Raw genomic sequence first — 17031 nt, 5'->3', positions numbered from 1 at the left:
GGGGATGGCCCCTTCCTGTTCCAACATGACTGCACACCAGTGCACAAAGCAAAGTCCATAAAGACATGGATGATCCGTTTGGGGTGGAAGAACTTGACTGGCCTGCAGAGTCCTGACCTCAACCCGATAGAACACTTTTGGTATGAATTAGAGCGGAGACTGCAAGCCAGGCCTTCTCATCCAACATCAGTGCCTGACCTCACAAATGTGCTTCTGGAAGAATGGTCAAACATTCCCATAGACACACTCCTAAACCTTGTGGACGGCCTTCCCAGACGAGTTGAAGCTGTTATAGCCGCAAAGGGTGGGCCAACTCAATATTGAACCCTACGGACTAAGACTGGGGGGCCATGAACGTTCATGTGTGTGTAAAGGCAGGCGTCCTAATACGTTTATTTAGTGCAAATAAAAGTACTTCTCCCGCCCCATAAATAGAAGCGAGCACTGCAAGGGAGGATTTTCTTTCCCCAGAGTTCAGCCTTAAAGTGTTACTAAACCCACAACAGTAAAATCAGTCTGTATATGCAGTAAAGCATGCTTGTTATACTCACTGTGGAACCTAAGGGGTTAATCCCCTGAATTGTGTAAAAAGGCCGTTTGATCCTTTCTTCTCTGTTCCTCCCCTTTTTCAAGCAACCACCTCTTATTTCCTGATAAGACAGACTGAACCGTAGGCATTTTGCACATGCTCAGTTTGGTGTGCATTGCTAGAGGTTTTTTCTTTGGCGAGTGCATGTGATCAGCAAAGGGCCAATCAGCACTGGTCAGACAGAGGTCAGGGGTTCTGCATCCTCCTAAAGCAGACAAAACTCCTCTTACAAGCTTTAGCTAGCACTTGGCTGAACACTGATAGAAGCCACAAGACTGCTCTAACTTCTGATAAGAAACGGTATTTAGCAGTTTATATTTACTAAAATAACTGCATTTCCATGTTGTGTGTTCTGTGGGAGACCAGATATAGTGGATGCAGGGTCCTGGGTTTAGTAACACTTTAAATCAAATCAAAACCCAAGAACAAAAAGGTAATATTATTGCAATGTACTAGTCCTTATATGTGGCGGCTGCATTCGTTTTTATTTTTCTCTTGTTTTCCACCTGGCATTCCTGCCTGGAACACACATCCTGTTCTAGGGTGACAACACTATTGCACTGTACTTATAAAGGAGCAGTGTTGTCACCCTAGAACAGAATGTTAGGACTACAAAATACCAGCTTACCATAATCCTGCAGAAGGTGTTCTGTAGTCCACGGGGAGAACTAGAAACCACAGTAAGACAAGGTGAGCAGAAAGTTATCAGCTCTCTTGACTTCAGCAGAATCAACAGTCATACTTCACTTACAGAACAGATGGAACAATTTGATTTCAATGGCATATTTACCAGACAAAAAGAAAACAATCAAAAGTTCATTTTTGGGTTTATGTATACTTGACAGCATTTTCTATAAACACCAATGTTTTTTGCCCTGACTACATATATTATTATTATTATACAGGATTTATATAGCGCCAACAGTTTGTATATATGTGATATTACCAAAAAATAGAAGTAAAGGAGACAACGAGAACTACACATAATAGTGATTCCTACAGCTCAGTGATGCAGCCTTCTACTAGCGTTGATATTGGGATCAGGTTTTATTTCAACAACCCGGTGCCTCTTCAGTGTGCATGGGATTGCTGATCAGCGTCATTCTCGCCTCTTGCAGACCTTTTTGCTGCTGCTTTATGTGGTGGGGGATTCCTGCACTGACATCATTCATCCATCCTCTCTTGCAGCCCTCCCTGGGTTTCCCCAGCACTGCTCACATTTTCAGCGAGTGTGACTGTTTTTGGGGGATTTACAGAGAGCTGCGCCAAGTTCACAAGAAAATCCAAACATAAAAACATCATAAATACCTTCAACACATCAAACAGAATGCTGAATGTGTCTTGATGATCTACCCTGGAGTTCTGAATATTCGATTACATTTAGGAGAAGATTGCTCAATGAATCATTTAATATCATGTATGGGGATTTGCCTCATTTAACCTTTCCTGTGACGCCTCCACCCTATAGCCTGCTATTGATTTCGAAGTCCTCATGCACACGGGACGTTTCTACAGCCGCTGTTTTTGGCTTTTGATGTTTTTTTCTACAGCCAGTAAACTCCCCAGCATGTTATCTTAAGTGTCCATGAACACAGACTGTAATCAATGTTTTTTGGCAGGGATGTTTTTCAGCTGGAAAAAAAAAAAAAACCCAGGACTAGTGGGCTTCTAGGAGGAGTTTTTTAGCTGTAAAAATGCTCTAACGCTGAAAAACGCAGTAAAACACGGTAAACCTCCGCAAACCGGCGTTTCTGGACTTTACCAAAAAAAATTGGGGTTTTTTGCTGAAAAAAAATGCTAAAAAATGCAAATGCGGAAAAACGCTGTTAAACGCGACAAACGCTAAAAAAAAGCTGAAAAACTCACGTTTTTAAAGTGACTTTACACAGCTAACGCTACCAGCGTCATCAAAACATCCAGAGTGCATGGAGCCTGATGTGAAGAAAGCCATACTCCGTATATCACGAGCACTTGGATGACAGTCGGGACAACAGTGCTCATCATCAGATGGGGAGATCAGACGTAAACTAGACAAGGGTGTCACTATCTCCGATAATTTACATCTACTTGTTCAGGACCACGGAAGGACAGAACCTATGCGGGTCCATCAGCTGCAGGACTAACGTGAGTATTTAACAAATGCAATGTACAAAGAGATATATTAGGACATCACACCATGTCTTTTCAGCATGAGGATCCCAACACAAGGGTATGTTGTAAAGCGCTGCGTAAACTGTTGGAGCGATATAATCCTGTATAACAGCAACACTACTACAACGAGTATAGAGAATGAGCCCCTCTTCTAGGTCCATGATGACACTATGGCATGGGTCACACCTATGCATTTTTAAGTGCACTACAGCCCGTTTCCTAGTGGGACACATTCACATCTATGTGTTTTCAGCCGCTATGTTTTTGGAAAGAGGAAGGGGCTTGTTTTTACGCAGCAGATTGCGTTTTTGGTGTAATAAACTAACCACTTACCCTCCAGAGGATTTACCCCCCTTCCTGACCAGGCCATTTTTTACGTTACAGCACTGCATTACTTTAACTGACAATTGCGTGGTCATGCAACGCTGCACCCAAATGAAGTTTGTCCTTTTTGAGATATATATATATATATATATATATATATATATATATATATATATATATATATATATATACACACACACACACACACACACACACACACACATTCAGTGGGGCAAAAAAGTATTTAGTCAGTCACCAATTGTGCAGGTTCTCCCACTTAAAAAGATGAGAGAGGCCTGTAATTGGCATCATAGGTAGACCTCAACTATGAGAGACAAAATGAGAAAAAAAATCCAGACAATCACATTGGCTGATTTGGAAAGAATTTATTTGCAAAATATGGTGGAAAAGAAGTATTTGGTCACCTACAAACAAGCAAGATTTCTGGCTCTCACAGACCTGTACCTTCTTCTTTAAGAGGCTCCTCTGTCCTGCACTCATTTCCTGTATCAATGGCACCTGTTTGAACTTATCAGTATAAAAGACACCTGTCCACAACCTCAAACAGTCAAACTCCACTATGGTGAAGACTAAAAAGCTGTCGAAGGACACCAGAAACAAAATTGTAGACCTGCACTAGGCTGAAAAAAAACTGAATCTGCAATAGGCAAGCAGCTTGGTGTGAACAAATCAACTGTGGGAGCAATAATTAGAAAATGGAAGACATACAAGACCACTGATAATCTCCCTCGATTTGGGGCTCCACGCAAGATCTCACCCCGTGGGGTCAAAATGATCACAAGAACGGTGAGCAAAAATCCCAGGACCACACAGGGGGACCTAGTGAATGACCTGCAGAGAGCTGGGATGTCAGGGCAGGAGCTGAGGAACGGACAGGCAGGCCTAACAATGTAACGCACTGGCTGACGACAACCACCACCCACAGACCGAAGTCCCTCAGGGCGCGGAGTCTAAGTCCCAGGCTGCCCTTCACCAGGGCCCCTGATGGTGGGGATGGACTTGACGCAGCCAGGAACCAGGTCGCGGCCCCCGAGACACCTCAGCTGCGGTAATGGCCGCCGCCAATGGCGTGTAGCTGGTGGAAGAGACAAAAGAGTAGTCAGACAAGCCGGGGTCAACAACAACAGGACAGAACAGTACAGGACAGCAGACGAGAATCACAGGTCACGAGCCGGGTTCAGCAACAGAGGGTCAGATCAAAGGAGAATACAAAGAATAGTCAAGACAAGCCGAATCAGATACCAGGAGAGTCACGAGAGTCAGAACAGAGTAACAGCAACACAAAGACACAAGGCACAAGTGCAAAGAGCATGTGCGGGCCACAGGCTTATATGTCATCAGCCACACCCCTCTGGAGGATGGACCACAGAAACCTGAAGGCATAAAAGGGCTCCCATCATGCACAGCAGAATCCAAGATGGACACCAGCACATGAAGTAACATAACCACAGGGAAAAGGTAGGACCTTGACATGGGACCAACGTAACAAAGGCTACCATCAGTAACACACTACGTCGCCAGGGACTCAGATCCTGCAGTGCCAGACGTGTCCCCCTGCTTAAGCCAGTACGTGTCCGGGCCCGTCTGAAGTTTGCTAGAGAGCATTTGGATGATCCAGAAGAGGATTGGGAGAATGTCATATGGTCAGATGAAACCAAAATAGAACTGTTTGGTAGAAACACAACTCGTCGTGTTTGGAGGAGAGAGAATGCTGAGTTGCATCCAAAGAACACCATACCTACTGTGAAGCATGGGGGTGGCAACATCATGCTTTGGGGCTGTTTCTCCGCAAAGGGACCAGGACGACTGATCCATGTACAGGACAGAATGAATGGGGCCATGTATCATGAGATTTTGAGTGCAAACCTCCTTCCATCAGCAAGGGCATTGAAGATGAAACGTGGCTGGGTCTTCCAACATGACAATGATCCCAAACATACCACCCGGGCAACGAAGGAGTGGCTTCGTAAGAAGCCTTTCAAGGTCCTGGAGTGGCCTAGCCAGTCTCCAGATCTCAACCCCATAGAAAACCTTTGGAGGGAGTTGAAAGTCCGTGTTGCCCAGCGACAGCCCCAAAACATCACTGCTCTAGAGGAGATCTGCATGGAGGAATGGGCCAACATACCAGCAACAGTGTGTGCCAACCTTGTGAAGACTTACAGGAAACGTTTGACTTGTGTCATTGCCAACAAAGGATATATAACAAAGTATTGAGATGAACTTTTGATATTGACCAAATACTTATTTTCCACCATAATTTGCAAATAAATTCTTTCCAAATCAGCCAATGTGATTTTCTGGATTTTTTTTTCTCATTTTGTCTCTCATAGTTGAGGTCTACCTATGATGCCAATTCCAGGCCTCTCATCTTTTTAAGTGGGAGAACTTGCACAGTTGGTGGCTGACTAAATACTTGTTTGCCCCCACTGCACGCGCGCACACACACACACACACACACACACACACACACACACACACACACACACTATTTTGTGCACCCCTGCCGCCCTATAGCAGTATTTCTGCTATAGGGCAGTGCAGAGTCGAATAACAACACAAGTGTAGAGAATGATCCCCTCCTCTAGGTCCATGACACTAAGGCCTGGTTCACACCTATGCATTTTTCTTTACTGCATTTTGCAGAAACACACTACAGCCCATTTACCATAGTTTCCTAGTGGGACACATTCACATCTATGAGTTTTCAGCTGATATGTTTATGAAAAGAGTCAGGGACTTCTTTTCAGGCAGTAGATTGCATTTTTGGTGCAATAGACTTTAATGGACCCGCACTAAAAACACAAGTGGTGTGTTTAAGGTTTTTTTTTTATTAATAGGAGAGTTGAGTGTGACTTTGATGCGACTTTACATTCTCTGGCACTCAGTCGCATCAAAGTAGTGCAGGAACATTTGCAAAGTCGCTGCGACTTTGAAAAGCTTCCTGCTCTACTTCGATGCGACTGAGTGCCAGAGAATGTAAAGTCGCATCAAAGTCACACTCAATACTTTCCCATTGGCAAAAAAATGCAACATGTATTAAAAAAAAAAGGGTTAAAAAATGCATCACACAACGCTCCAGAAAAACGTACCGATCTCAACACGCATGGGTGTGAACCAGGCCTAATGGTGGGAAGACTTATGCCAGATCCTGACGCATAAAGCGAAGCCTCCTGTGCGATAACCTGCAATTACTAGTCCACCATCATACTGTAAACTGACGGACGGCTGCCAGTCCCTGAACTTTCATCACAGTTATTGTCTGGCTATTACTACATGAAGGCCAACAACTTTAAGGGCCAGTTCAATCTATAGAAACTGAGTCCAAATGCGTTCTGGATGCGTTTTTGCATGTGCATTTTTGGCATGTTTCAGTGCGTTTTTGACATGTTCCAGTGCGTTTTTTTTAATGCATTAGTTCATTTTTCTCCCCCTTTCTTCAATTCAAATAGGGACATGTGCATTCCAGTGTATTTTTGGGGCGTTTTACCATGTTCCAGTACAGTTCTGTGCAGAAAAAATGCAGCTTGTTCTACATTTTTTTCTGCAACTAGAACGCACTGGAACTGCAAGCACTGATGTGAACTATGACAACCATATCACCTACTTTCTCTGAGCTTTGGATGTAGAGAATAAGCAACTGAAACGCATGTAGTGTGAACTGGCCCTCAATGTAAAGTGGAACTCCAGGAATGATGTTTTTTGTAACCTTCCATTGGTCCACCTTGGCTCCATGTAAGTATTCAGATCCGATATCCACCACACTACCTACAGTGAGAGCCACAATATACTGGCGGTTCTAAACACTAATCGCAGGGGTCGCTCACTTTGCACCTCCACCATTCAGAGAACGTCTTGTATTTTTTTGGAGGGAGCAGAAGACATCCTGCAATTGGAGAAGATGGAGGGTAGGGAAGATGCCATGCTATTCCTAAGAAATCCGCCTCGTGGTGGTGTGACAAATGGCGTTACATGGCGGTAAGGTTTATATGAATCTGTGATACCACCGCTCTCACACAGAGAGTAAAAGCAAAGCAGCTGCTGGCAGGGTCCAGGTTTTTCCACTCAGGCTGTGGCTTCTTTAGAAAAAAAAAAAACTAAACAAATGGCATTACATTGGACACATTTTAGTTAGATCACAGGTGTCAAACATAAGGCCCGCGGGCACAATCCGGCCCTCTACATATCATGTGGCCCTTGCACCTCTCCTGCAGGTACCCCCTTGTCTCAGCAGTAAGGAGAATAGAACTCCTCTGCCACATCCTGCACCTCTCAGTGCAGCTTCAGCACCCCCTCATCTCTGCCTCCCCTGGTCTCAGACTCTGGTAACTGACTCCACTCCTACTCTGATCCTCCTCCAGACTCTGCACCTTCTGCTTTCCAGCTCTGTCCCCAAAGGGGGTGCACTGTGATGTTAGGGAGGGTGTGGGATTCTTGACATCTGATGTAATGGGGGTGGTAGGGTGCTCTGGACATCTAGTCTTACAGATACAACTGGCCCTTTGAGATCAACCAAAATGCTGATACAGCCCACGATAAAATGGAGCTCGACACCCCTGCTTTAGATGCACCTGGAATGTATTTAGCAACTCAAACCAAAGTTGGGTTCTAAGATGAACTCCAGCGCTGAAACTTGCAATCTCCGGCTGGAGTATAACTCTGATAGCGGGTCGCTTGCCTTCCATCTCCTCCAAAGTAGGTCTTGTATTCTTTTCCACTGAAGACAAGGAATTCTGTGAATGGAGGAGGTGCTGGTGAAGTCAGTCTCCTCTCCTCCAATCACAAAACACCTTGTATTAGTAGAAAAGGATACAAGATGTTTTCTGAATGGACAAGATGGCCAGTAAGCAACCCATTTACAGCAGTGTACAGGCTGAATAAAAATAAAAGTTCTCCCGAACGCAGCCACACATGGGACAGTTATCAGGTGGACTAGAATTACATAGCAACAGGAAAAAATTGATTTCTGTTTCTGGAGTTCAGTTTTAAGGGCCAACTCCAGGAAATCTAACAATTCTCACTTGTAGTGGGGCCACCCTCACATTGCAGGGGTTAACTGATGGTTTAGGTCTAGGGGAGCGGGTAGAACAGTTTTACTTCCCTCCCCCCCCCCCCAGGATATGGCACCCCCCCATGCTCCGATGGTGGACTGTCCCTCGGTGTCATCTCGTCCTATGCAGGGCAATGGACCCTGCATCAGTCTTGGACCTTAGACCATTGGAGCATAGGGGAGAAGACGCTGCAGGGACCGGTCTATCATCCTGGAGGAGCAGGTAAGTAGATCTTTTCTATGACTCCTACACCTAAATGTGTAGTTAACTCTTGCTGTGTGGACATAGCTCCACTGCAAGGGAGAAGGTAAGTGTCCCCGGAGATCGGCTTTAAAGCAGAAATAAATAACAAATGTAATTTATCGCAGCTTAGCAATCATTGCATGTGATGGCTGCAATAGTTTTTTTTTTAAGACCTTTTTCCCCTCTGTTTCCCCTGGGGATCTGGCCAGTAACACATCTCCTGTATTAGAGTGCCCCCCCACTCTGGATGAAGGAGCACAGGGGGCACAGCAAACAGCAGCATTGTCAGTCTGAGGTGTGCAAAGTGTTAGATGTACTAGCAGATTTAAATACACAAACTGAAGCCAAACTCCAGGTCACACTTTCTAAGCAGTTACAGCAGTCTCGTTTCTTTTAGGATAACAGCTTTACACAAATAAATAAAAGCAGATCTGTGTAACCATCCCTGTCAGTGGTAAACGATACGCCTCATCTCTGTAAACGGATACATTCTGCTGGAGAGCGGGAGGTTTTACATCAATAAATAATAGCTGGCCATAGTAAACACTGCTGTCAGTGCTAAATGGTTCAGCTCAACCCCGACTGCTTCCTCTGCAGAACAGCTTGTTCTTTAAAAACACAACAGACTCACTGGCAGGATCAGCAGGTGAAAATAAAGGACAGAAAGCCTAAAACGCAAATGAATGCAGCCGTCACATCCAAGAAATGGTAACCTGCAATATAATAAATGTTTGCTTTTGGGATTAATAACGCTTTAAGTCCCCAGTCACGCTATGTGCGATCTGCAAGTCGTATGGTGTGCAAATCACATGGCAAGTCGTAATTACAGCGGTAATATCGGTGCGATTCCGACTTGGTCAGAGCCACAACGATTTCTAAAGTAGTACTTTTGGTGTGATTTGCATAGATATCAGGTGTCAGATGTCTTACAAATCGCACCTGAAATTGGCATGTCACCCGACTTTAAAATAGCGCAACTTCACTGTAAGTCGCATGATTTCAAAGTCGGGATCGGTGTGACCGGGGTGTAAGGTCAGAGGAAATGGGAGCACAACTGAGCTGTTAGACAGAGAGAAAGTCTAAAACAGAAAACGAATGCAGCCGTCACATCTAAGAATTGGTAACCTGCAATGTAATAAATCTTTGCTTCAGAATTAATACCGCATTAAGTCCTCGGTCACACTGGGTGTGACTTGGCATGCGATTTGCACTCCATTCGACTTGCAGATCGCATGGCAAGTCGCACCCTATTGTCCGCAATTACAGCGGTCATATTGGTGCGATTCTGGCTTGGTCGGAGCCGCACCGAATTCTTAAGTAGTAGTTTTGGTGTGATTTACATAGAGATCAGAGTCAGATGTCTTACAAATCGCACCTCAAATCAGCATGACATCCGACTTTGAAATCAGTGAAGTCGCACAATCTCCAAGTCGGATCGGTGTGACCGGGGTGTAAGGTCAGCAGGAATGAGAACACAACTGATCTGTTAGAGAGAAAAGTCTAAAAACGAAAAGGAATGCAGCGTCACATCTATGAAGGGGTGGTTGGGTCCTGTAAGCAGGAAAGGTAAGTGCTGCGTATGAAGTTGTCCTCCTTCTATGACATGTTTCCCCCCCTGGGGGCACCTACCTGTCTCAGGTGTCGTAGCATCTCGGTGGCCTCCTCCTGCCTCCCCTGTCTCACCATCCCCATCATGTCCTGGATCATCCGGACCCTGCGGTGATAAGGGGCCAGACCCCCCGATGTGTTCTTCCCAGACTTCACCCCGAAAGCCGCCCAGAAGTCTCCCCTGTCCCTGGCCGGGGTGCTCCTCCTCTGGGCCCCCGGAGGGTGCTGCGGGCTGTCCCCCCCAGCACTGGAAGCCTGGCACACCTTGCTCTGCTTGGTGCCCATGCTGGTGTGAGCGCCCCCCGTAGGAGAGACATCCGCAATGGCCCCGGAGAGGCTCCTCTATGGAAGAGGCGGGGGATCCACATTCAACAGGTCAGCAGAGGCACAAAGTCACTCCGGCTCCTCCGACCATCCCCGGAGCGATCAGTGAGCGCAGATCCGGAGAGGAATCCCGGCTCTCCCCCCTCCGGCTACACAACTTTCCATCAGCCGCCGGGCTCCGGGAACTGTTGCATGTCTCTATATAGGCGGGTAATAACAGACGGAGCTGGGGGGAGGGGACGGAGTCCGGGGAGAGCGGCGCCTCCTGGACGGCCTGGGGATGTCCTAGGCGGGGAGCGGGCGGCAGGTACTAGCGGGGTGTCTGAGCCTCTCCAGCATCGCTTCCCATACACACAGGCGGGAGGGCGGAGTCGGCTGTCACAGAGGGGGCGGCTCCTGGGCGTGCAACCGGCCAGTCAGAGGTGTGATGGGCGTGTGCCAGGAAAAGCCCCAGTCCAGCCGTCTGATGGATCGGGGAGCCCCCGGCGCTCAGCCCCCACCCCCTACACCCCGCACAGAGCTAGCGAACCAATCAGAGGCAGCTGCTTCCCCGGAGCCGCATCACAGACAGGCCATTTGTAAGGACAGTGTCACGTTCATTCACAGTAGGGTTGTCACCTCATCCCTGAACACAAGATAGAGGTTCTGGGGCTCATTTCATGCAGATAAGGCACTAGATGTGAGTTTATTGTTTTTATTTCAGGTACTTATACAGCACAGATATATATTGTACATTCACATCAGTCCCTGTCCTCAAAGGGTGTACAATCTAAGGTCCCTAACTCACATTCACACGAGGGCCAGGATCTTATTAACCTACCTGCATGTCTTTGGAGTGTGGGAGGAAACCCACACAGACACAGGGAGAACATGCAAACTCCAGGCAGGTGGTGCTGTGGCTGGGATTTGAACCAACAACCCTAGTACTGGCAGGTGGGGGTGCTAACCATTTAGCCACTGTGCTGCCCAGCTTAATTGGCCAAAGAACCTGTGTCATTGATATGTGTTCGGGTTTAACCACTTACCTTCCAGGCACTTTTCAGCTTTCAGCGTTCTCATACTTTGAATGACAATTGCGCGGTCATGCAACACTGTACCCAAACTAAATTTTTAGCATTTTTTAAAACAAACAGAGCTTTCTTTTGGTGGTATTAAATCACCACTGGGGTTTTTATTTTTTGTTAAACAAACCCAAACATTTTGAAAACAAAATTTTTTTCTTAGTTTCTGTTATAAAGTTTTGTAAATAAGTAATTTTTCTCCTTCACTGATGGGCACTGATGAGGCTGCAGTGATAGGCATCACTGATGGGCACTGACGAGGCTGTACTGATAGGCATCACTGATGGGCACTGACGAGGCTGTACTGATAGGCATCACTGATGGGCACTGACGAGGCTGTACTGATAGGCATCACTGATGGGCATTGACGAGGCTGTACTGATAGGCATCACTGATGAGGCTGTACTGATAGGCATCACTGATGGGCACTGACGAGGCTGTACTGATAGGCATCACTGATGGGCACTGACGAGGCTGTACTGATAGGCATCACTGATGGGCATTGACGAGGCTGTACTGATAGGCATCACTGATGAGGCTGTACTGATAGGCATCACTGATGGGCACTGACGAGGCTGTACTGATAGGCATCACTGATGGGCACTGACGAGGCTGTACTGATAGGCATCACTGATGGGCACTGACGAGGCTGTACTGATAGGCATCACTGATGGGCACTGTTAGGCAGCACTGTTGGGCAGCACTCAGAGGCACTGTTAGGAGGCTTTGATGAACAGCACTGATTGGTGGCACTGATGGGCACTGTTAGGCAGCACTAATGGGCACTGATCGGTGGCACTGATGGGCATAGTTGGCACTGATGGGCACTGTTAGGTGGCACTGATGGGCACTGATTCAACTAATGGGCACTGATTGTTAGCAAACATGGGCACTGATGGGCACTATTGGCCGCACTGATGGGGCTACACCAGTGTTTCTCAACTCCAGTCCTCATGGACCCCCAACAGGTCATGTTTTCAGAATTTCCCTCAGATGAAACAGCTGTGGTAATTACTAAGGCAGTGAAACTGATCAAATCACCTGTGCAAAATAATGGAAATCCTGAAAACATGACCTGTTGGGGGTCCATGAGGACTGGAGTTGAGAAACACTGGGCTACACTGATCACCAGGAAACTGATGATAAGTGTCCTGATGATCAGTGTAGATATCCCCCCTGCGAAATGCCGCTTACCGCTGTCAGCATGAGGAGAGGACTGCCGATAACCGGCATTTCCTATTTACCCAGTGATCAGCTGTGATTGGACACGAAACAGCTGGTCACATGGTAAAAGTGGCTGTGATTGGCCCATTCCTTAGTCATTTGATCAGCTGTGTCCAAAGGACACAGGGATCACAGATCGTGCGCAGTGCACGCCCCAGGGGGTGCACAGGAGGTGTTGTTCTGTGAGGATGTCCATGGATGCCTTCCCAGAACTAGCCAACCACCGCGCTGTAGCCATCTTTTGGCTATAGCGCGGCTGGGAACTGGTTAAAGAGATGCAGTGGCAACCCTAATTCCCAGACCCAATGAAATGATAGCTATTTACGGAGCTGTTTTGAACCCAGAAATGTCATGCATTGTAGCTTACCGATCCCCAGATGTGGTGGCTGCATTAGTTTTCTTTGGCTTTTCTTACTTCTGTTTTCACCTGCTGATCTGGCCAGTAACACACCTCCAGGCTTCATGTAGCGGGATCGCACATTTCTGCTTGTGATTTTTTTTTACGTGTTTCTAGATATCACTCATAGGGCAGCGCGTTTATTAGAATGGGCTGCCGTATGTGGGTTTGTCCCACCAAAGAAGTTCATGTACCACATTTTGGCACTGATCCAGGCACGTTTGGTGACGCACGTCTTCCCGCGGTGAACTTAGGCTTGCCACCTCATCCTTTTAAACCCTAACACATTAATTACACAGGTTCTGTGGCTGATTAAGGTGGTAATTAAACTCAGTGCCTTATCTGCTTTCAGTTAGCCCCAGAACCTGTGTAATTAATATGTGTTTAGGTTTAAAGGGATGAGGTGGCAACCTTAGGTGAACTGTTGTTCAGCATCATCAGCTCCTATGTAGGGCAATGGACCCTGCATCGGTCTTGGACCATAGACCGCTCGAGCACTGGGGAGAAGACATCTCAGGGAATAGTTTAGCATCATGGAGAAGCAGATAAGCAGATCTTCTGTTCTGTGACCGACCCCCCTATCCATAAATGAGCCGATAACCACTGCAGTGTGGGTTCAGCTCCACAGTAGGGGGCATTTGTAGGTTTTCCCAGATTTGGGCTTTAAAGTGGTAATAAACACTGAAGTAATATATTGCGATGTGGTGGCTGCAAATTCACACAGCGTTTAGGATGCCAATAAGAACGAGTCACACGTGTTTCTGATGCACTTAAGTGCGTCTTGCAGTGCCCCCACTCTTGATGAAAGAGCACAGGGGACACCTTTAGACGGCAGCATTGTCAGTCTGGGAGAGGAGAGTGTTAGGCTCCATTCACACTTGAGCGTTTTGTAGCATGAAGCCTGAAGCTCGAAAAAAGCTCAAACTTAAAAAATCAATTGTTCTCTATGGTGCCTGGTCACACCTGATCACAAGAACAGGCACCATAGAGAACAATTGATTTTTTAATGATTTTTTAAGTTTTAGTTTTTTTCGAGCTTCAGGCTTCATGCTACAAAACGCTCAAGTGTGAATGCAGCCTTAGACATACTAGCAGATTTGAATATACTAACAAACTGACGCCAAATACCAGATCACACTATATAATCAGTTACAGCCAGTGCCGGGACAAGGTTATCTAGTGCGCAGGGCAAAGATGTCATGATGTGTGAGCTCAGAGGATCTGCTTAGAGGATGCGCAGCCCACACCTCCTCCTGGCTGTCTCCTTGCTGCTCCCTGTGCTTGGCTGACAGGCAGAGGCAGCTCTCTAATTAGGCGTTCTCCTAAGGCCTCGCACTCACAGGGGCCTCATGACTGCCAAATTTGTCTAACGCAACTGGCTTGAAAGTGATGTGGCAGCTCCATAGCTGCCGATCACTTTCGCTACTCCTGTCAGCCTTGCAACAGAAGGAGCTCCGCACAAAGTGCCCCATCCCTTTAATGAACCATTGTGCCCAGGGAGGCTGACCCTCCTACCCACCCCTTGTCCCAGCCCTGGTTCCAGCAAACAGTCTTGTTTCTTTTGGGATAAAAGTTTTCTATAAATAAATAAATAAAAGCTGATCATTGTAAGCACCCCTGTCAGTATGTTTGTTCTCATCCCTGTAACAGATACACTTACTGGAGACCCTATGCAGTTGAAAAACAACAGACTTACTGGCCAGATCACCAGGTGACCAGGTAAAGGAAAGAAAGTCTAAAAAAGAAAACGAATGTAGCCGTCACATCTAAGAAATTGTAAGATGCAATAGAATACATGTTTTATTTTGGGTTTAATACCAATTTAAAGTTGAATTTCAGGTTTGGTTTGTATTGCATAGATACATTGGTCCAGCTTGAACCAACCAATGTAAGTATACATATGCCACGTATATGGGAAGCTGGAAATACTATAGGGAGGCAACCCATTCACTTGCAACAAACGCACCAAATAACACACCCCTGGCATACCTGTAACTGTGGGGTAAGGAATACCTCCACTGCCTGTGATAGGCTGTCTGCTTTGACAGCTTCCTGGTGGAATAGCTCAGGTGGGTTCGGACTCATGTCTACCCATAAGACAACAAGGACCACTCTATAGCTGTGCCTTCTACAACAATTTCCAGCTTCCATGGGGATCCCAAAGATATGGAGCATACTATACATACTTACATTGATCCAAGTTGGGCCATTGTGGCCAGTGCCACCGATAAGGGGGTAGCTCCGGGCCTCCTGTAGGAGCTACCCCCTAGCAGCTATATAATGCATTAGTATTAGGACTTTTTTTTAAATCCGGAACCTTCTGCGCTGGCCCTTTGCATTGCCGGTCACTACAGTTACATATAAACACAGAAGCACGGCTTCTGTTTTTTATAAGTGACAGAGATCCCAGCGGCATACTCAACACCCTCCCTGCTCTCTCTGCATATTCAACAGAGGAGGGGGCAGGTTGTAATGAGGAGGGGGCGGGATGGGACTGGACATACAGCTCTAACCTCCCCGCACCCACAGCATCATCACAACCCTACACCTGCAGCGTGACCTCCTCCTGCAAGTGACAGTACATTGCTCTCTGTGGAGGAGAGGAGCTCTGTGTAGTGTACTGACAGGGAGAAGAGGAAAGGTCTAGAAGAGGAGGAGAGGAGCATTCTGTACTAGGCAGAGAGGAGAGAAGAACTCTGCACTGGGGGGGGGGGGGGTGCAGAAATTAGGGGGAGAGCTCTGTGTGGGGGGAGAATTGTAAACTGGCATGTGAGATATGCACACATGCACTCTACATAGCACAGTCCTCAACCCTGCACTCTGAACATAACGCACTCCTTAACCCTGCACTCTGTACACAGCGCAGTCCTCAACCCTGCACTCTGAACATAACACACTCCGCAACCCTGCACTCTGAACATAACACACTCCTTAACCCTGCACTCTGAACATAACACACTCCTTAACCCCGCACTCTGAACATAACACAGGCCTTAACCCTGCACTCTGAACATAACACACTCCTTAGCCCTGCACTCTGAACATAACACACGCCTTAACCCTGCACTCTGAACATAACACACTCCGCAACCCTGCACTCTGAACATAACACACTCCGCAACCCTGCACTCTGAACATAACACACTCCGCAACCCTGCACTCTGAACATAACACACTCCTTAACCCTGCACTCTGAACATAACACACTCCGCAACCCTGCACTCTGAACATAACACACTCCTTAACCCTGCACTCTGAACATAACACACTCCTTAACCCTGCACTCTGAACATAACACACTCCTTAGCCCTGCACTCTGAACATAACACACTCCTTAGCCCTGCACTCTGAACATAACACACTCCTTAACCCTGCACTCTGTACACAGCGCAGTCCGCAACCCTGCACTCTGAACATAACACACTCCTTAACCCTGCACTCTGTACACAGCGCAGTCCGCAACCCTGCACTCTGAACATAACACACTCCTTAACCCTGCTCTCTGTACACAACGCAGTCCGCAACCCTGCACTCTGAACATAACACACTCCTTAACCCTGCTCTCTGTACACAACGCAGTCCGCAACCCTGCACTCTGAACATAACACACTCCGCAACCCTGCACTCTGAACATAACACACTCCTTAACCCTGCACTCTGTACACAGCGCAGTCCGCAACCCTGCACTCTGAACATAACACACTCCTTAACCCTGCTCTCTGTACACAACGCAGTCCGCAACCCTGCACTCTGAACATAACACACTCCGCAACCCTGCACTCTGAACATACACTCCTTAACCCTGCTCTCTGTACACAACGCAGTCCGCAACCCTGCACTCTGAACAAACACTCCTTAACCCTGCTCTCTGTACACAGCACAGTCCGCAACCCTGCACTCTCAACATAACGCACTCCTTAACCCTGCACTCTGTACACGATGAACCGATTCATTTTCAAAATTCAATCTGTATCTTTGCCATATGTTTTGTATATTCATTGTACCAGGTGGATTAAAAAAATGGTGCAGTTTTTCCAGAAT

At 46.8% G+C, this 17031-nt stretch overlaps 1 protein-coding gene across 1 annotated transcript in view; it reads right to left on the bottom strand.

Annotated features, from left to right (window-relative positions):
- The window catches only part of LRRC75A (leucine rich repeat containing 75A), a 458606-nt gene extending 447943 nt beyond the window's left edge, over positions 1-10663 (bottom strand). The window contains exon 1 of the mRNA XM_089683806.1: positions 10006-10663. Coding sequence (XP_089539932.1) covers positions 10006-10269 — 264 coding nt within the window. The 5' untranslated portion in view covers positions 10270-10663. The remainder of the gene's footprint in view (positions 1-10005) is intronic.
- Between the last annotated feature and the right edge of the window lie 6368 nt (positions 10664-17031).

This window comes from Staurois parvus, unplaced genomic scaffold (assembly GCF_062004578.1).
Source record: "Staurois parvus isolate SC_StPar_1 unplaced genomic scaffold, SC_StPar_1.0 ptg000321l, whole genome shotgun sequence".
NCBI classification, from domain to species: domain Eukaryota; kingdom Metazoa; phylum Chordata; class Amphibia; order Anura; family Ranidae; genus Staurois; species Staurois parvus.
The sequence above is the reverse complement of the archived record's forward strand: the minus strand, read 5'-3'. Positions and strand labels throughout refer to the sequence as shown.